The 21,043-nt window shown below is 40.5% G+C and overlaps 1 protein-coding gene across 12 annotated transcripts in view; it reads left to right on the top strand.

The window, feature by feature from the left end:
* The window catches only part of CIT (citron rho-interacting serine/threonine kinase), a 156,026-nt gene that overhangs the window by 6,348 nt on the left and 128,635 nt on the right, over positions 1–21,043 (top strand). For all 12 annotated transcript variants that reach the window (XM_033097805.1, XM_033097801.1, XM_033097806.1 and 9 more), the window contains exons 4-5: positions 7,045–7,220; positions 12,314–12,415. In XM_033097805.1, coding sequence (XP_032953696.1) covers positions 7,045–7,220; positions 12,314–12,415 — 278 coding nt within the window. The remainder of the gene's footprint in view (positions 1–7,044; positions 7,221–12,313; positions 12,416–21,043) is intronic.

Raw genomic sequence — 21,043 nt, 5'->3', positions numbered from 1 at the left:
CCCGGGTATACTTGGCAATGTCTGGAGACATTTGTGGTTGCCAAAACCGGGTGAGAGGAGTTGCCCCTGGCATCTGATGGGTTAGGCTAGAGATGCTGCTAAACATCCTACAGTGCACAAAACAGTCCTCCACAACAGAAATATTGGGCCCAAAGCATCAGTAGTGCCACGTTTGGGAAACGCTGCTTTACACAACCTTGCAGTGTAACCAACCATCTTAAACTTGAGAGGCTTAAATGATGATCGTTGTAGTACCTCTCATGATTCTGCGGGTTGACTCGGCTCTGCTGAGGATTCCTCTGCTCTTTGTGATGTTGCCAAGATCTCAGTCCCCAGGGTCTCTCCTGGTCTGGAATGTTCAAGACAGCTCACCCGCTGTCTGGCATGTTGGCTGGAAGCCAGGGCTCAGCTGGGATTCTGGGGCCTTTCTCTCTCCTGAAGGCTCAGGGCCTCTTACTATCTTGTGGCTCCTCTCTGTGGTCTCTCCATCAGGGATCAGCCAACTGCAGCCTATCTGCTATGTAAACAAAGTCTTCTGGAACACAGCCACTCCCATTTGTTTTGGCATGGCCTGTGGCTGCTTTGGCATGGCCTGTGGCTGCTTTGGCATGGCCTGTGGCTGCTTTGGCATGGCCTGTGTCTGCTTTCACAGTATAATGGCATTTGAGTAGTGGTGACTGAGACCTTGAGGCCTACAGAGCCTAAAGTATTTACTCTCTGGCCCCCTAAGAAAATGCTTGCCGATCCCTGATGTGTGTAGTTTCTCTAGCAGAGATGTCTAGACTTCCTGCATGGCACCTCAGCGTTTCCAAAAGCATAAAAGTAGAAGGGGCCAGCCTTCTTAGGACTTAGGCTGGGAAGGGACGTAGGATCTGTTTGGCTGCATTCCGTTGTTCGAAGTGAGTCATAGGGCTGCCCAGATTCCATGTGCCAGGGAACTAACTATACAGGAGGAGGAATTCCAGGAGGCATGGCTCACTGGGCACCATCTTTGGAGACTGGCTACCATACCCCAACCAACGTTTATGTTCCGCGATCTATATTAATCAGTCTCAGGAAAGATTCTGATTGGCTCTGCTTGGGGTCATTTGCCCACCCTTTGACCAGTCACTGGGCCAGGATGTGAAGTAATGTGATCGGCTTCATCTGGGTGCCCAGGATTTCAGGGCACTGTGATTACCAGGACCTCATGGGGTGGGGGATGTGCAAGTTCCCAAAGGAGCTGGGAGTTTTGAGTAGATAAAAATCAATGTATGTCCACTACAGTGACTGTAGGTATGTATGTGTGAACCTTGTCTGTTCTGTTTTCCTCATCTGTGAAATGGGGGAAAAATGCATATCTAATAAGGCCGTATAGGGATTGAATGAGTTAGTACACAGACCCAGCTTATGTTGCCTGGCACATAGAGACACTCAGTAAATAGTTACCTGATAACGATAGCCGTAAACCTCACCAACGTTTAACATATATTATATTTTTAACTTTAAAGTGTACCTGGGCTATTTCTTGAATAAACTCCCACCTTATTTTCTTGAATATTTAAATTTTCAAATAGAGAGTAGGAGGGGAAGGGAAATTATGTGACAGACTAATTTACCAAGCCATCTATAGGCACCTTCATTAGTCTGCCCTCTGGTTACCTTAGCAGTAGATCTTCTAGACTCATGCAGTAACCAGTTGGCTAGGCTTGGTGATTTTTCCACTAGAATTCTCTTCCAAGCAACTGTGACGTATTTTTGAAGAGGCCTCCTGGAGAGTACAGTTGAGAGGCTATGATTGAAAAAGGGTGATTATATTAGTATGAGTTTTTCCACCGGCCCCCTTTTGAGTTTCTGTTTTGGAATGTAAGTTTTGTTTTCCCATGGGAAGAAGGGTCCAACTGCTGCTTTTACCTACATTTTTTGAATCTTGTCGTAGAGGTGGAGATTTTCTTTGGAGACCATTGGAGGAAATGAGACAGAGAGTATAGCCCTGAAGCGGTGCCCGAACTAGGGAACTAGGGAAGGAATTTTTGTTTCTTAATTACTATTCTATCCCCAGTGTCTGAAACAGTGTCTGGCACACAGTAGGTGCTCAATAAGTATTGATTGACTGACTATATTCCTAAGTGAACAAAATAAGCGGCTAAACCTTAAGCACAGCATCTCATAATTTGTGTAAAACAGTAAACAGCAAGTGATATGTTAAAACATGCAAAGAAAAGTGTTGATAAGTATCCAAGTTGGGCTTTTCTTGGTGATTCGACAGTACCTGGAATTCTCCCCTGTTTCAGTTACATTCACCTTAAGCAAGAGCTTCAATATGTTCACAATTTCAGTACTTGTGGGCAAATTATAACTTTAAGAAGTTCTTTCCCCTTAATTGTAAACATAATACAATGTTAAATATAAAAGGTCAAAGTGAGAGAAAATCCCTCAAAATCTTACCTGAGATAACCACTGTTAACAGTTTGGTGCATGGTATTACAATTTTTTTTGTCCTTATAAAATATTTATTATGGAAATTTTCAAACATATCATGTTTCCCTGAAAATAAGACCTAGCCAGACAATCCGCTCTAATGTGTCTTTGGAGCAAAAATTAATATAAGACCTGGTCTTATTTTGCTATAATATAAGACCAGGTCTATAATATAATATAATAATATAATGTAATATATAATATAGTATGCATAGTATAATGTAGTATAATATAGTATAGTATAATATTATATAACATAGCATAACATAATATAATACCGGGTATAATATAATATAAGACTGGGTCTTACATAATATAATATAAGACTGGGTCTTATATTAATTTTTGCTCCAAAAGACACATTAGAGCTGATTATCTGGCTAGGTCTTATTTTCGGGGAAACACGGTATCCAAAGGTAAAGAGAGTAGAATGGTGAATCCCTATGTAACAATCAACTACCTTTAGTATTTATCAGCCCTTTTCCGTGCATGTTCTAATGTTACGCTTGTTTAATTTTACACAAAATGGATCATATGTGTTAACCTCAAAATAAAAAGGTCTTTCAAAATGAGAGAGAAGCGTTTATTTGAAATCAATAAGAATAGCTATTTGGGACGCACAGATTCAGGCAGAAGCCTAAAGAGTTCTGATTAGGAGACAAAGGCAAGAGGTATTTATGAGAAAGGGAAGGGAAGGCATTTCTGTTGGTGCAGATAACATAATATAGTGATGGTAATTCTAAATAATGTTTTTAATTTTCAGTCCAGAAGTCATCAGTCCCGTAGTCATAACAACTGCTTTTTTGTTATTTTTGCAAACAGTTCAAAGGTTATTTTGCCCTGTGTTAACATTCCAAAGATTTGAGACATAAGATGTGCAAGGCAGTTTCTCTGGCATGGCAACTCCAGCTCCATTTTAAAGTGGCTCCGTTTATATTATTGTTTGCAAATGTGTGTAATGTTTTGCCACCAGCTTTGCTCACTTAGCAGTATATTTACTCAACAAATATTTATGGAGCACTTGCCATGTGCCAGGTTCCGTTTTAGGTACTGGGTTTACAGTAGTGATCAAAACAGATAAAAATCCCTGCCCTTAAAGAATATTTATTCTAGGGGAGATTGAGCTACCTCATTTTTTTTTTTTTTTACAGGTCTTTATTGGGGAACAGTGTGTACTTCCAGGCCTTTTTTCCAAGTCAAGTTGTTGTCCTTTCAGTCTTAGTTGTGGAGGGCGCAGCTCAGCTCCAGGTCCAGTTGCCGTTGCTAGTTGCAGGGGGCGCAACCCACCATCCCTTGCAGGACTCGAGGAATCGAACTGGCAACCTTGTGGTTGAGAGCCCACTGGCCCATGTGGGAATCGAACCGGCAGCCTTAGGAGTTAGGAGCACGGAGCTCTAACCACCTGAGGCCCTGGGCAGGGCCGAGCTACCTCATTCTTTAAGCATGTGCCTTTTATGTGGGTGGATTTTTAGGTTGGTTCCACTTTCCTGTTGATGGACCTTTAGGTTGTTTCTGATTATTTTTCTGTTATAAGCTCAGCTCATCAGAGCATTTTTGTTTTTTTAAATTAAAGTTTATTGGGGTGACAATTGTTAGTAAAATTACATAGATTTCAGGTGTACAATTCTGTAATACATGATCTGTAGCTCACATTGTGTGTTCACCGCCGAGTCAGTTCTCTTTACATCACCGTATGTCAGATCCTATTTAGCCTCTTCTAGAGCCCCCCCACCCCACTTAGAGCATTTTCATATGTATCTTTTCCGAGCACATGTGCTAGTGTTTCTGTGAAGCATGAATTCCTAGAAGTTGAAATGTTGAATTTCTGAGTTTCAAAAAGTAAGCAGTGCACTCAGCTGTGTTGGCTTTTGCCCTCTGGGTCTTATGTTTTGACCTTGCCCTTATCTGACAAGGTCATTCTTTGTGACTGCGTTTCATTACAGTGCTTTGAGTCTCTCTCCACCTCAGTATTCAGCACCCATTAAGCTTTCCATGCTGTAACCATGTCATGTGCAGGGACGAAGGGTGATGTGGTTTTAGAAACACAACAGCTGCTGGTATGGAGGGAAGTTGTGAAGGGTTTTTTGTTTTTTTTTTTTTAAATTTTAATAGTCATAGACGTGAGTTTAGTATCTCACCTGTTCATCTTAATAATTCAAAGCCTTTGGAAAAAGGCACTGAGATTTGGAATGCTTTCTCAGAATTGTGAGAGTATTCTGGTGGTTTTGCCTGTAAGCAGTTTGAGTACCTGGGTGATTGAGAGCCATGCTGGTTGGCAGTGACAGTGCCAAAGGTGGTAAGTTGGGCAAGTGCCGTAAGCGAACTGGGGGCCCACGGCCTAACAGAATCGAGAGATTGGCCTTGTGTGCGAGCAGTAATGAAATCGGTTCAACCCAGAGAGTTGCAAGCCAGTGTATGTGTGGAATTATAATTCAAAACTCAAATGCTTGATCTGAAAGAAACTTGGAAGGGGACAGGGGAGAGAGATGGGGCTTGGCACTGTGATGTCAGGTTAAAAGGAAAACATTGCGCAGCGTTCAATTTTGCTTCTGCATGGAATGTTCCATAGAGGCGCGCTAGATTTATTTGTTTCACAGTGGTCACGGTGAATTCATGGGGGTCTGTCGACCACTCTGGCCTGATTCCCCAAGGGACCAAAGGAGGGTGTTTTTAGGTGAGAGGTGTGGCCTGTGGGTGGGAAAACAGTGCAGCAGAGTTCGTCATCTGTGCCTTTGGTCCAAGTGAATTCAGCTCCACCCAGGCACCAGAGAAACGGGGTGGGTAACAACAATTGCGGTTACATTGGCTAATTCATCAATATGCCACTCGATGACTCTGGGTGTGAAATGGCTTTTCCCTTGGATGGACTCAGTCCCTGCCATTGTCTGAACAACTTGCCGAGCTGAGTGAAACTCCAGAATGCAGTTTTCAACCCTCTCTGGTGCCCACCCTATGGAAATGGTGATCTGTTCTGTGCCCGGACGACTCCACCGTCCATCTGGGATTGAAGGTGGCACCTTTCTGAGGGATTATCCAGGAATTTTGGTGGTGTGTTTTTCTTATCTTCCTTTGGAGTGTAACCCCTGTATGCAGTGCAGTTTCCCTATAATGTGAAGGACTGAATTAGTGTTTTAGTCAATCACAGCGGCTCCCCTCCAGTCTTAAAGGTCATTAGCATTGTTGCATATCCAGTGATGCCCCAGCCTAGTGTTCTTAAAGTGTTAAAAAATGTATGTTGAGATTCCAAATCTGCCATCCATTTATTTCATCCATATTTCATACATTGAGGATCTCTGACTGAATGTTTGTGTCCCACCCGCATTCATGTGTTGAAGCTCTAATCCTCGATGGGCTGAGATTGGAGGTGGGGCCTTTGGGGGGTGATTAGACTTAGATAAGATGCTGAGGGGGGCTTCCAAGGTGGGCTTAATGTCCTTACAAGAAGCGGAAGAGAGACCAGCGCTCCCTTTCTCTCTGCCATGTGGGGGCACAGTGAGAACGTGGCTGGCTGTAAGCCAGGAAGTGGGCCCTCACCAGGAGCTGAATCTACCATCACCTTGATCTTGGACTTCCCAGCCTTCAGCATTATGAGAAATAAATGCCTGTTATTTAAGTCACCTTGTCACTACGTTATAATAGCAAACTAAGACACTGATGGAAAGATTACACTAGAGAAAAGGTATAAGACTATATGTTAAGAAAAGGTAGTTGCAAACCCTTCAAGATGTGTGACGTGTCAACTCTGCAGAGCAAATGTCAGGGTTCCATTTGGTTCTTTGGGCTGAGGCTTTTTTTTTTTTTTTTGTAGCACTGCCACATAATCTTTTTCCCCCCTTTCTTCCACCTCCTCCCCCACCTCCGGTTCAAGCCCTTGTTTCTCAGTCTAGTTGTGTAGGACACAGCTCCCTGGCCCAGGCTGGGATGATGAGCCTTGTGCTCCCCCCGCTGAGGCAGTTGGTCGCCAGGGCACAGCTCCCTGGCCCAAGTGGGAATTGAACTGGCTACCGCCGCGTTAGGAGCACAGCGCTCCAACCGCCTGAGCCACCAGCTGGGCCGGCCCAGCGCTGCCACACATTAAGGCAAGGAAGGCCTTACTATACTGACACAATACAAGGGAGTTAAAATAAGATACTTGGATAAAACTGAGCAGAGAACACATGTAGTCAGAAAAAAAATGATCTGGAAACCAACTAACTCCAAAGCTGATTGAGATGGGAATCGTGTTGCTTATGTTTCGTCGTAAACCCGTCTACATGTGGATTAGCATCTTTGACCAAACGCTGCCCTGCAGCCTTCAGGGAGGAGGAAGAAAAGCATGATCTGTATTCTTCCCCTATTTTCCAAGTCTACAGATTTAAATTATAGCTGCCATGGAAACTGCTTTAGAATTTCTGGAGCCCTTAATTTTAACATATAAAAACACTTTTGTGCTGATTTTATAATTGTTCACGATGATGAGAAAGTGACTAAATGTCTTTTGACAGTGAGGGAAGACATACGAATCCTCACATCTTTCTTTTTTGGCTTTCAAAGATGCTTGTATTTGAAGCATTTACCTGGGGGTGACTCTTCCATCTTTTGCAGATTCCGACACTATAGCTGAGTTACAGGAGCTCCAGCCTTCGGCAAAGGACTTTGAAGTCAGAAGCCTGGTAGGTTGTGGACACTTTGCCCAAGTGCACGTGGTAAGAGAGAGAGCAACTGGGGACATCTATGCCATGAAAGTCATGAAGAAGAAGGCCTTGTTGGCCCAAGAGCAGGTAGGAGCGTTTTAGCATCACACTCTTTCCCCTTTCTGTACCAGAATATTCATTGCGGAGACAATCATCTGCTGAGCTGACATCTGGGATCAAGCACGTTTTCCTGTGACTCTAGTTAACTACGGTTGCATGGGCAGAAAGGTCTTTCCCATTCTTAGCTCTTCTTGCATTGACACTGACTCATTTGAAGGCTCACAAGCTCCCCTGGATTTCTCCATCATGTTTTTATAGTTGTATTCTATCCAGAACCAACTTGGCCTTTTAATTAATGAGTTTAAGATGATCTTTAATGGATGTCAGCTGGGGACTTAGAGAGAGCCTATTATGGGGTGAGTCAGCATTTGCTTTTGAACACATTTTATATATTTGTGTTGTGGGCATGTATATTTGATTTCAAAACAGGCCTTTGAAGAAATGAAATAAAATGGTTATGTGGCTATGGAGTTGCTTGTTTGAGAGCAGGTAAGAAGGTATTTTTAAGGTTGTGGTATTTTTCTTTCTTTTCAACAAGGCCGCTGCTCCAGACATATTGATTCATTTGCCGTGTTTCTAGAGAGACGGCCATCAGCCTTGGAGTTCAGAGAGTAATTTATTAGTTACAGACGTTTGAGTGCTCATCATGTGTCTCATAATGTACCCGGTTCCGTGGGAAGCCTGCACCAGGAATTAAAGCTCCACGGCTGTGAGGTTCAGGGTTTAAAAACAACCTTGGAAAGCAGAGGAGACACGCACATACTATATATATATAAAGCAGGCGCTTACCAGCTAAAACATCACAGGAGGGAGAGCAGTTAGCAAATTCGAGAACAATGGAGTGAGGAGAGATGTGGGTGAGCCAGGGAGAGGTAGGGAACGTTCACACTGCTGAGAGGGCATGTCTAGTAGGTTCTGGGCAGAGAGAAGTAACGAGTGTGCCAGGCTGAAGTGTGGTGTGTGTGACTTGTGGAGGTTTGAGTGCTAGAGGTTTTTGGTTTTTTTTTTAGTGGTTTAGAACAAATAGACTGGAGAACGGGAAGAAATGAGGACATTTGAGCGGAATGGGGGTAATCTCAAGAACCTTATTTTTATTGTGGCAGAATATACACACCATAAAATTGATCATTTTAACCATTTTTTTAAGCTGCAATTCATTGGTATCAGAGCATTCACAGTGTTGTGCAACCACAACCGCTATCCATTGCTAGAACTTGTCATCTCCGACAGAAACTGTACCCATCCAATGGTAATTCACCATTTCCCTCCAAAACCAGTTTTTCGAATGGCAGTTTGTTATGTGAGAGGGTTGGGGATCATTTAGGCTTTTGGAAGGAGGAAGTTGGGATCAGAGTCTGAGGACCTCAGTGACTTCGTGTGGCCTCCAATCAAAGAAGTAGCGGACGGCAGGAAGCTGCTTGTCAGAGCCCTAGAATGATGGAGCCTGTGTTTAGGAATGCAGTGTGAGCAACTTCACAGAAAGGGAAAATGACAGGGCGTGGCAAATCATCTGGAAGAGACGAGTGGGAGATGCCCTCTCACCCTGCTAACACTCTCACCCGTCTGTGCACACTTACTGGGTGCCTGTTGCGTTTGCTGTGTTCCCAGGTCCTTGGGAAGAGGCACTGCGATGCTTGTTTTTTAGATGGGAAGTACATAGTGCATGTAAAAGAAGTCAACCCAACATAGCTCACTGTCGGCAAGTGTTAGAGATGTTCAAGTAGGTGTGCCTTCCCCCAGGCAAATGACTTGAGATGACCCCTCGTGAGGTATGGGCTAAGTTTAAAAAAAATCATACATGTACACGGTAGGGTCTAATTAAAGCTGCCCTTCCATTCCTTAAGAGGGTGAATATCAGAAAAGTAGGGTCCTTCACTGAGCAATGGTGAGGCTTTGAAATTTCAGAGCACGAGAAGAGAGAAGCCAGCACAGGGAATGACTGAAAGGAAATGCCAGAGAGAGGGCAGGGAGAGGTCGTATCCTACAGACAGGACCTGTCACCTAGGAGAGGCCAGCACACCCCGCCAGAGCTCCGTGAGAACCGGAAGAGGTCCTCAGAGACTGTTTATTTTAATGGATGATGATTCAAGGGTCCGATGAGGAGGCGATGGTGAGCAAGTAAGATGTCCACTCTTCAGGTTAGCCAGCCTTCACTGAATTCTTGTTATGTACCAGAAAAAAAGGATTGGCAAATTGGGTGCAGTCGGTTATGGGGTTGGGTTGGTGTTTCCCAAATGTGTTAGTTAAATCACTGGTGATATGCAAGATGACTTCAGGTAGGACACAGACAAAACTATTTCAAAACATTTAATAGTTCAACATTACCCAGCATGTCAAAACCTGGGACTGTCACAGATGTTATTGTTCGAACTACATGGAAGGAGGTATATTTAAATTTAATTATTTTTATTTTGAAACAATCACAAATGTATAGAAAAGTTGCAAGTACAGTGTATCAGTCAGGGTTCTATATTATATGTGTATGTATATACCGGGGGTGCGAAAACAATGTATACAAGAGGACACTTTGGTCAACGTTGCTCAAGCTATATTTTGCTGTAATCAGAAGTGTCTGGACACTGATGGGAACCACTGTGAGCACCTCTTGTTATTGCAGAAGTCAAACGTGACTTGTGTTCATCTTTGTTATCGGTATATATGTATTGAGTATTACAATTTTAATAGTTTTTTTCCTTTCTTAAAATGTGCATACATTTTTTGGGCACTCTCTCTATATTATATATACACATTGAATATATGTACTTACACACACTGAATATACATACATACACACATACACATATATGTATGACTTAGTACCTAATTTTGAGGGCTGGAAAGTCTGAACTCTGTAGGGCAGGCCAGTAGGCTGGGAATTCTTGAGCAGGAGCTGACGATGCACTCTTGAGGCAGAATTTCTTCTTTCCCTGGGAAGCCTCACTTTTGTTCTTAAGGCCTTTCAACTGAGGGGACGAGGCACACCCCGATTATCAAAGATAATCTCCTTTATGAACGTCAACTGATTGTAGATCTTAACCACACCTATAAAATACCTTCACAGCCAACCTAGATTAGTGTTTGATGAATACCTGGAGCTATAGCCTAACTAAGTTGACTGTAAAACTATCGCATACAATATTATAAGAACTTTTTTTCTTCCTGAACCATTTGAAAAAAAGTTGCCAATCCGATGCCCGGTTACCTCCAAACACTTCAGTGTGCATTTCCGCCAATGAGGATGTTTTTCTATGAAGCGCAATATAATCATCAAAATCGGGAAATTCACAGTTATCCATTATTACCGTCTACCTCAGACCCTATTCAAGTTTCACCAATTGTTTCATGGTCTTTTAGAACAAAGGGAACCAGTTAATCACATGTGGCATTTGGTTGTCCTGTCTTTTTAGTCATTTTTAATCTGGGAAAGCTCCTTAATTTTTCCGGGACTCTCATGCATGACCTTGGTGATTCTGAATATCAAAGGCCAGTGATTTTGTAAAATTTAGATTTGTCTGATGTTGCTCATTTTAGATTCAGATTATAGCTCTTTGCCCGGACTATCGCAGTGGAGGTGCTCTGTTCTTCTCATTGCATCCTAGCAGGTGGCTCTCAATTTCAGTTTGTCACATTCACACTGATGTTCCCTTTGGTATCTGCCAGGCTTCTCCACTGTGGGGTTATGCCTTTCCCCTTTGTAATTACATAAGTATTTGGTAGGGAGTTGCTTTCATACTATGGCAATACCTGTTCCTCATAAAGCTTTCAACTTATTCATCTATTTGTATCTGTACTGACTTGCATTTTCCTATTTAAGTCAGTGAGTTATGATTCATTACTGTCATTGTATATTTTTATACTCAGATTTGGTCTCCAGGTTGGCCAATAAGAATCTTTTCAGGTTGGCTTTTTGTCCTTTTGACATATCCCCATCTTTGAGTTCTATCTTACTTTCTGGTACAATAAGATGTTTAAGCTCTTGTACTCCTAGTTTATCTGCCCCATCCCTGCAATCAGTTATTTCTTCAAGGAGCCCTGTTTCTTTTTCTTTTTTAAACGTTTTTTTTTTTTTTTTTGTCTTTAAGTTTTATTGGGGAATATTGGGGAACAGTGTGTTTCTCCAGGGCCCATCAGCTCCAAGTCGTTGTCTTTCAATATAGTTGCAGGGGGCGCAGCTCACTGGCCCATGTGGGAATTGAACCGGCAACCCTGTTGTTCAGAGCTTGCGCTCTAACCAATTGAGCCATCCGGCCACCCCAAAGAGCCCTATTTCTTTTAGTGTAAAATGGTATTTAGAGGCCAAGATCTGGGCACTAGGTGTTTTCTTGCTATTGGGGTGTTACAGACTGTTTTTAGTGGACAGAGCTAGAGAATACATATATGTGTACATATATAGAGATATATGTATATTTATATGCATCATATACTTACACACACACACACACACACACACACACACACACTTACATCTGTATTTCTGTATCTCTATGTGTATATGTTGAAAACCATGCATTCACACTAGTACCTCCAAGTCCAGTCCAACTTCACAGGATTCATTCTAGTTTTCACCTTTTTCATGTTTGCTCTCTTCTCTGACTTTGCCCTTAATATTTTAACTTAATTTGTGCATCTGTGTGCATTTAATCTACTGGCTTTGCTGCTGCCCCTCTCCTTAGTGGGCTCACATGCTCTGTTCCAGACCATCCCCACTTGTGGGTGCCTTCCTCACCCTGCGTGGGCCCTTGATATCCTATATTGGACACCCACACACGTGTTTGCTGCCCTCCTCTCCTTGCTTCGGCGTGCCACCCTGCTTTGGGCCGCTATAGCTCTCTCTCACTACCACCTGTCGTGGATGCTGAGCTTGTTTTGCTCTACCTAATGCCTTTGGGACTGAATTGTTCCAGAAGGGAAGGTGAAGAGGCAGAGAAAGAGAAAGATGTTTAGATTTAAAAGAAGTCAGTTGACTTTAAAGAAAGACGTTAAGTAAATAATTGGACAGGTAATATAGGATCTGGCAAAAATTGTGAGCACAGTAGGCAAATGGACGAGATTTGGAGAATTTCTTTATATTATAATCATCTTTATATTATAATCATCTAAAAGGTTTCTTTTCCCCCTAGGTTTCATTTTTTGAGGAAGAACGGAACATATTATCTCGGAGTACAAGTCCTTGGATTCCCCAATTACAGTATGCCTTTCAGGACAGAAATCACCTCTATCTGGTGAGTCTTTATTTTTTTTTATTAAAGTTTATTGGGGTGACAATTGTTTATAAAGTTACATAGATTTCAGGTGTACATTTCTGTAATACATGATCTATATATCACATTGTGTGTTCAACACCCAGAGTCAGTTCTCTTTCTATCACCATATATTTGATCTCCTTAACCCTCATCTACCACCCCTCTCACCCCTTATTACCCTCTGGTAGCCACTAAACTATTGTCTGTGTCTGTGAGTTTTTGTTTCTTCATTTGTTTGTCTTGTTCTTTTGTTGTTTTGTTTTATATACCACATATCAGTGAAATCATATGGTTCTCTACTTTTTCTGTCTGACTTTTTCACTTAGCATTATAATCTCAGGATCCACCCATGTTGTTGGAAATGGCACTATTTCCATTGTATATATGTTCCACAACTTCTTTATCCATTCATCTATTGAAGGACACTTTTGTTGTTTCCGTGTCTTGGCCACTGTAAATAAAGCTGCAATGAACATTGGAGCCCATATGTCTTTATGGAAAAATGTTTTCAGATTTTTTGGATAGATACCCAGAAAAGGGATTGCTAGGTCATATGGTAATTCTATTCTTAATTTTTTGACGAAACTCCACACTGCCTTCCATAGCGGTTGCACCAATCTGCATTCCCACCAGCAGTGTATGAGGGTTCCTTTTTCTCCACAGCCTCTCCAACACTTGTTACTATTTGTCTTCTTGATGATAGCCATTCTAACTGGGGTGAGGTGATATCTCATTGTGGTTTTTATTTGCATTTCTCTGATGATTAATGATGTTGAGCATTTTTTCATATGTCTATTGGCCATTTGTATGTCCTCTTTGGAGAAATGTCTTTTCAGGTCCTCTGTCCATTTTTTAATTGGATTGTTTGTTTTTTTTGTTGTTGAGTTGTATGAGTTCCTTATATATTTTGGATATTAGCCCCTTATCAATGGCGTTGTTTGCAAAAATCTCCCATTCGGTTGACTGCCTCTTTATTTTGTCAATGGTTTCTTTTGCTGTACAGAAGCTTTTCAGTTTGATATAGTCCCATTCATTTATTTTAGCTTTTACTTCCCTTGCTTTTGGAGTCAAATTCATAAAATGCTCTTTGAACCCAGGGTCCTTAAGTTTAGTACCTATGTTTTCTTCTGTGCACTTTATTGTTTCCAGTCTTATGTTTAGGTCTTTGATCCATTTTGAATTAATTTTAGCACATGGTGACAGCAGTCTAGTTTCATTCTTTTGCACATGGCTTTCCAATTCTCCCAGCATCATTTACTGAAGAGGGTGTCTTTTCTCCATTGTATGTTTTGGCTTCTTTGTCAAAAATTATCTGTCCATATTTATGTAGGTTTATTTTTGGGTTCTCAATTCTATTCCATTGGTCTGTATGTCTGTTTTTCTGCCAATATCATACTGTTTTGATTATTGTTGCCTTACAGTACTAGCTGAAGTCAGGGAGTATGATACCTCCAGCATTGTTCTTTTTTCTTTGGATTGTTTTGGCTATTTGGGGTCTTTTGTTGTTCCATCCAACTCTGATGATTTTTTGTTCTATTTCTTTAAAAAATGCCATTGGTATTTTGATGGGGATTGCATTAAATCTGTATATTGCTTTGGGTAATATGGCCATTTTAACTATGTTGATTCTTCCAATCCATGAACATGAAATGTTTTTCCATTTCTTTGTATCTTCTTCAGTTTCTTTTAAAAATGTCTTACAGTTTTCAGTATATTGGTCTTCCACATCCTTGGTTAAGTTTATTCCTAGGTATTTTATTTTTTGTTGCAATTGCAAAAGGAATTGTTTCTTTTTTATTTCTTTTTCTGAGATTTCATTGTTATTATATAGGAATGCAATAAACTTTTGTACGTTGATTTTGTAGCCGGCAACTTTACTGTATTCGTTTATTGTTTCTAATAGCTTTTTGGTGGAGTCTTTAGGGTTTTCTATATATAACATCATGTCATCTGCAAAAAATGACAATATAACTTCTTCATTCCCAATTTGGATGCCTTTTTATTTTTTTCTCTTGTCAGATTGCTCTGGCGAGGACTTCCAACCCTATCTTGAAAAGCAGAGGTGATAGGGGACAGCCCTGTCATGTTCCTGAACGTACAGCGAAGGGCTTCAGTTTTTCACCATTAATTATGATATTAACTGAGGGTTTGTCACTTATGGCCTTTATTATGTTAAAGTATTTTCCTTCTACACCTATTTTATTAAGTGTCTTAATCATAAACGGATGTTGTATCTTGTCAAATGCTTTTTCTGCATCTATTGATATAATCATATGATTTTTGTCCTTTATTTTGTTTATGTGATGTATCACATTGATGGATTTGCGTATGTTGAACCATCCTTGTGCCCCTGGGATGAACCCTACTTTGTCGTGATGAATAATCTTTTTAATGCATTGTTACATTTGATTTGCTAGAATTTTGTTTAGGATTTTTGCATCTGTATTCATCAGACATATTGGTCTGTAGTTTTCTTTTTTTGTGTTATCTTTACCAGGTTTTGGTCTCAGGGTAATACTGGCCTCATAAAATGAGTTAGGGAGTATTGTCTCTTCTTCAGTTTTTTGGAAGAGTTTGAGTAGGATAGGTATTAGATCCTCTTTGGATGTTTGGTGGAATTCACTAGGGAAGCCATTTGGTCCCGGGTTTTTGCTTTTGGGAAGATTTCGGATGACTGATTCAATTTCCTTACTGGTGATTGGTCTATTGAGATTTTCCAATTCTTTGTGATTCAGACTAGGAAGGCTCTATGTTTCTAAGAACTTGTCTATTTCTTCTAGGTTATTGAATTTGGTGACATGTAGTCCTTCATAGTATTCTTGGATGATCCTTTGTATTTCTGTGGCATCCGTGATACCTTCCCCTCTTTCATTTCTGATTTTGTTTGTGTCTTTTCTCTTTTTATCTTAGTGAGTCTAGCCAAGGGTTTGTCAATTTTATAAATCTTTTCAAAGAACCAGCTCTTTGTTGCATTATTTTTTTCTATTGTCTTTTTGTTCTCTATTTCATTTAGTTCTGCTCTGATTTTTATTTCCTTCCTTCTGCTGACTTTGGGTTTCATTTGTTCTTCTTTTTCTAGTTCTTTAAGATGTACTGTGAGGTTATTTATCAGGGATTTTTCTTGTTTCTTGAGATAGGCGTGTAATGATATAAATTTCCCTCTTAAAACTGTTTTCTCTGCATCCCCAAAATTTTGGTAGGATGTATTTTCATTGTTATTTGTTTCTATGTATCTTTTGATCTCGCCTCTTATTTCTTCTTTGACCCAGTCTTTCTTTAAAAGTATGTTGTTTAATCTCCACGTATTTGTGATTTTCCTGTTTTCTTTTTGCAGTTGATATCCAATTTCAAAGCTTTGTGATCAGAGAATATGCTTGGTTTGATTTCAATCTTCTTAAATTTGCTGAGGTTTTATGTGCCAATATACAGTCTATCCTTGAGAATGTTCCATGTACACTAGAAAAAAATGTATAGTCTGATGTTCTAGGATGAAGTGTTCTATAAATGTCACTTATGTCCATTTTCTCTAATGTGTCATTTAGGGCTGATATTTCTTTATTTATTTTCTGTTTGGATGATCTTCCATAGCTGTCAATGATGTATATATGTCCCCTACTATAATTGTGTTTTGGTCAATTTCTCCCTTTTGTTCTGTTAGTAGTTGCTTGGTATATTTCGGTGCTCTCTGATTGGGGGCATAAATATTGATGACTGTTATATCTTCTTGTTGTATAGCCCCCTTTATCATTATGAAATGTCCATCTTTGTCTCTTGTTATTTTTTTTATCCTGAAATCTGTTTCATCTGATATCAGTATGGCTACACCTGATTTTCTCTGGATACCATTTGCTTGGAGTGTCAATTTCCACCCTTTCGCTTTGAGTCTATATTTGTCCTTGTAGCTGAGATGTGTCTCTTGGAGACAGCATATGGTTGGGTTTAGGTTTTTGATCCAATCTGTTACTCTGCCTTTTTATTGGTGAGTTCAGTCCATTTACATTTAGGGTGATTATTGATTCATGAGGATTTCTTGTCATTCTGTCTTTGGTTTTCTGTGGTAGGACTGTGTCTCCATTGTTTCTTTCCCTTTTTGTTGCTGTTTATTATTTCAGTGTGGCGGTATTCTTTTATTTTTTCCCTTTGTTTCTTCTTTTATTACGTTATATATTTCAGTTCTGGATTTTCTTTGAATGGTTACCATTAAGTTTATGTAAAAGAAAAAAAGTTACATATTTAGAGTATTCCATTTTCTTCATCATGCTTACTTTCTCCATTCCCTTATGCCTGTTCAGACCTTTACTCTCCCCCCTTTTATGTTTTTGTTATCACAAATTATCCCTATTTATGCTGGTCGAATAGCCTTCTTCAGTATTTCTTGTAGTGCAGGTCGTGTGTTAGAAAATTCCTTCAGTTTCTGTATGTCTGAAAAGGTCTTTATTCCTCCTTCATATCTAAAGATATCTTTGCTGGATATATTGTTCTTGGTTCATAATGTCTTTCAGTAGTTTGAATATTTGAGCCCACTCGCTCCTGGTTTGTAGAGTTTCTGCTGAAAAATCTGATGATACTCTAATGGACTTTCCTTTATAGGTTACTGTCTTCTTTTCCTTGGCTTTCTTGAGGATTCTTTCTTTGTTGTTAGTTTTTGACAGCTTCAATGCAATGTGCTTTGGAGAAGACCTGTTGGGGTTGAGGTAATTAGGTGTTATCTGGTGAGTCTTTATGTCCATCTCTCTGCAATTTGTCCAGTGCTGGGATTCTGTGATATCATAGTCTTAGAATTAAATGTAGTTCCTGCCCATTTGGTCCCTGCCACCTCTCATTCATTCAGTTGCTTTCCTGACTTTCTGGTGTCTTCCGGTTCTCCTAGCCTAAAGTTAATGCATGGTCCATTTAGAAATAGCTCCACATATTGTTGGGTATTATGGCTTAAAGGGCAATAAGTGAGAAGTCATCTATTTGGGAATAGTTTGATAGCACCTTAATAGAATCTTGATTTAATTTATTTTTATTGAGGTATAATTGATATTTAACATTATATTAGTCTCAGGTGTATAACATAATGATTCGCTATATGTATATATTGTGAATCAGTCTAGTTAGAATTTTTAATTTAAAAATTGAGATAATACATAGTTATTAAGAAAAGGCAAACACTGCAGAACTGTATGAAATAGAAAATTCTTTACCTTTCTTTCTAATCTCTTTCCCTAGGGAAACAAATATTAACAGCTATGCAGGTTTCTTTCTGATCCTTAAATATGCCTCATGAATAAAATATTTTTATGTCTATATTTATAACACATGTATATAGTTTGTTTTACAAAAATGGTATATTATTCTCTGCTCTGCTCTTCAGCTTGCTTTTCGCTTTTCAACAATTTTTCTTGGACATCTTTCTATGTCAGTACATACAGATCTGCCTTATTCTTCTGAACAGTGCCATAGTATTCCTGACACACATGTAGCTAATAACTTACAAAATGCTAAAATTCATTTTGGGGCCTTGTTTAGGTTCTTGGGGGTTTAGATTCCTGAAGTAAAAACATGTATCCTAGAAACAAGTTTTGTCCTGATTCACCCCTCAAAACAAGACTATGTAAACTTTTATAGAGGCTCCTGTAAGAGAGACAGAGAGAGAGACTCTTATTTATCTTAATATTTTGGGTGGATTTTACTGCCTTTATTTCTGACCTGGAATAAACAGTTTATTTGCCTTGGTTTCATGTTAGTTGAGAACCCATGCTGGTAGAGAAGTAGCCACCCCCACCAAGCCTTCTAGGCGAGACATTCTTGTAGGAACGTGTTGGGAGATTGGCCTTGCACTAACCACATGCTCCGTCAGAACCAACACCACGCCTGTTGTGTTTATGGCCTGAAACTTCCTTTCCTTGAATATTGTCTTGGAAGCTTTTCTTCCTTAAGACCTGAGGCATGGAGCCCTGACCTTCACAAATGACCTCGGTGTGTTTCTAGGCTCATTGATCATTCTAGGATATTTGTTGTGTATGCAGCATTTGACTCGTGCTCTCTATCTTACGGAGGAGCCCCTTATGTTTGGGTGTATTAACAGACTTTTTCATTAGCTCTCAGAAAAGACGTTCCCTTGAAATAGCAGGGGTTTGTTTGTTATTGTTGTTCTGGATATTTTCATTAGAGCTCTGCAAATGATTTAAAAGACCAACTTGTGAGGATAAGCTTCGTTTTCAAAGCAACTCAGAATACAGGCAGTCCTGGAACCGGACTGGGCTCTGATTTTTGGCAGAAGTTGAGAGTCCACAGCTTTGTGGCCTGCCTTGTGCTACTGTGTAATAAGCGCCGATTTCTCTTCCTCTGGGCTGAAGAACTCACCTTCTTGATGTCCAATCTCACGTAAGTTCTTAAAAGTATGCATTGTTGAGATACTTTGGGGCTCTCAAACCATCAAGGACAGTTTGGAAGGAATGAGGACAAGTTCTGAGTGTTCTGTGATCCTGAGATGATAACTAGTAGCCTGGTCACATGTGGCAAGCTGATTCGCTTCAAGGAAACCACTGCTTGTCTCCGCGGTGGCCAGTGAAGATGAGCAGAGGGGCTCCGGGAGTGGCACTCACTCATCGTTTTCTTTATGTTGACTGTAGTGTTTTTTTCCATGGCGCAATAGTTTTCGAAGCACATCTTCAGGAGGGTAATATTTGGGCATGTTGAATCTTTTAAACTCTTGGTGTCATCATTTTTATCCCTACGAGTCGGCTTTGTCACAGTAGTAAGAATCTTCCCTTTCTTTTTCTGTTGTGGACGTCTGCTTGGACATAGCCTGCCTGGACTACCTCAGGGGTTGGGAATATCTGCTGTTCCTCTGCTAGGATGGCTCCCAGGTGCGGGGGCCTTCCTTCTGGGGCCTTTTGGCTGTGGGGCTTTCCTCTGGATTTTGCCACTGGCATGGGCTTAGCTTAACAACCATCTTCTCAGGTCTTCCACGCGCCATCTTGCAATAAAGGAAATGATCTCAAAACAGCTGCTTTCTGGAGTTCTGGTTGCCTCAGCACATTGATACCTGGCTGCAACGACCGACATTCCTTCCGTAGCTCAGTTGGATAGCACTGATGGGATCTCGTAATTATCTCCTTGTCTGCATTGCCTTCTCAAGTACTTTGGTACTTTGGCGTAAAATGCTTGCTAAGGGTACAGTTTTTCATTTAAAAATCCAAACTTAGCAAACGAATTAAGATATGATTATAGATCCACCATCCCTTATCTGCAATTCTGAAAGACCCAGAGCTCTGAATAACCTCAAGTTCTTTTGTTAGTTATTTGGCAGCAAAGCCTGACTTGAACTCTGTAGCAAAACCTGACCGGAACTCTCTTATTCATTCCCTTTAGTGTGACTATTCATACGTTCTGCTGTGAAATTATGAATGCCTGTTATTACAGGATGATATCCCAAGCACTGCCCTAGGGTGTTACATAATATAATGTATATGCACCCTTTTACCTTTCTAAATCTGGGAACACATTCCGCTGCAAGATGAGGGGACTGTAGATCTTTATTGGCATCGTAAAGTACTGAAATTTCATTGTATACGTTGACGACTTATAGATCACGAAATCTTTGAAGTTTGGGGTAACATACAAATCATGGTGAGCTCCCCTGGCAGTTGAACATTAATTTGGAATGCAAATGCAGTTTAATTGAAGACACATTTTATGTCAGTGAAAAAAATACAGGGTTCTACCTCTGATATAGTTCTCAAAGCTATGTCTTATCCCCAGCCCCGCTTCTACTGCATGAGTTTAGGCTGCCATCTTTTTTTTCTTTGCCGACATTACTGCACTAACCTCCTCAGTGTTTTCCTTGTCATCTGCCTGGCCTTTCCCTTGGGTCTTCTACAAAGTGCAGTGAAGTCATCCCACTGTTAGAACCCTTCAAGACTCCTTGCTGCCCTCTGGATGAAGTCCAGACTTTTCCGCGTATGCCTCCAGCCTTGTTGCTTACCATTTCTTTCCTTTCACTTAACATTCATCCTGAACTTCCTGTGGTTCTTTCAACTTGCCACTGACCTTTCTCCATGCTGTTCCCTCTTTTCTTGTTTCCCTGGCTATCTCTTTTGGTATTTCTCCTTCTGGGCTTGGCCCAGATGTCACTTGTTCTAGAAACTCTTTCTGGACCTTCTCCTGGACCCATAGCACCCAGGACTTCCTGAGTAGGTGTTGGTCTCCCTCCCCAGGTCACTCCCTCACAGGAGGGATTTTGTCTCCCTCGCTTCCAGTAGAGTTTCCTCAAGTAAATGCTTAAGACATATTTACTGGATAAATGCATGATTAATTTCACAGACATTTTATTTACATACAGCTTTACTTACTGGGTTATGGAGAGCATATGTTAGCAATGTAAGTTTTCTTCTCTAAAGTATATAATTCGAGATAGACCCTGTGGGATTTTCAAAATTTAGACTGCAATGCAAGGACATTGAACTTGGGTCCTTTTGAATTTTAATGGTTAAAAATTTCCCATTTGTAGTTCCATACCAATAAATGTGGTTTACCATTTTCTGGTATGTAGAAAAATGTAGCAAAGTCCATTGTAACGTCTGGTTCTATGTAACAAGGCTAGTCCCGCATTCTGGC

The sequence above is a fragment of the Rhinolophus ferrumequinum genome, chromosome 25 (genome assembly GCF_004115265.2).
Source record: "Rhinolophus ferrumequinum isolate MPI-CBG mRhiFer1 chromosome 25, mRhiFer1_v1.p, whole genome shotgun sequence".
In the NCBI taxonomy this organism is placed as follows: Eukaryota; Metazoa; Chordata; class Mammalia; order Chiroptera; family Rhinolophidae; genus Rhinolophus; species Rhinolophus ferrumequinum.
The sequence above is the reverse complement of the archived record's forward strand: the minus strand, read 5'-3'. Positions and strand labels throughout refer to the sequence as shown.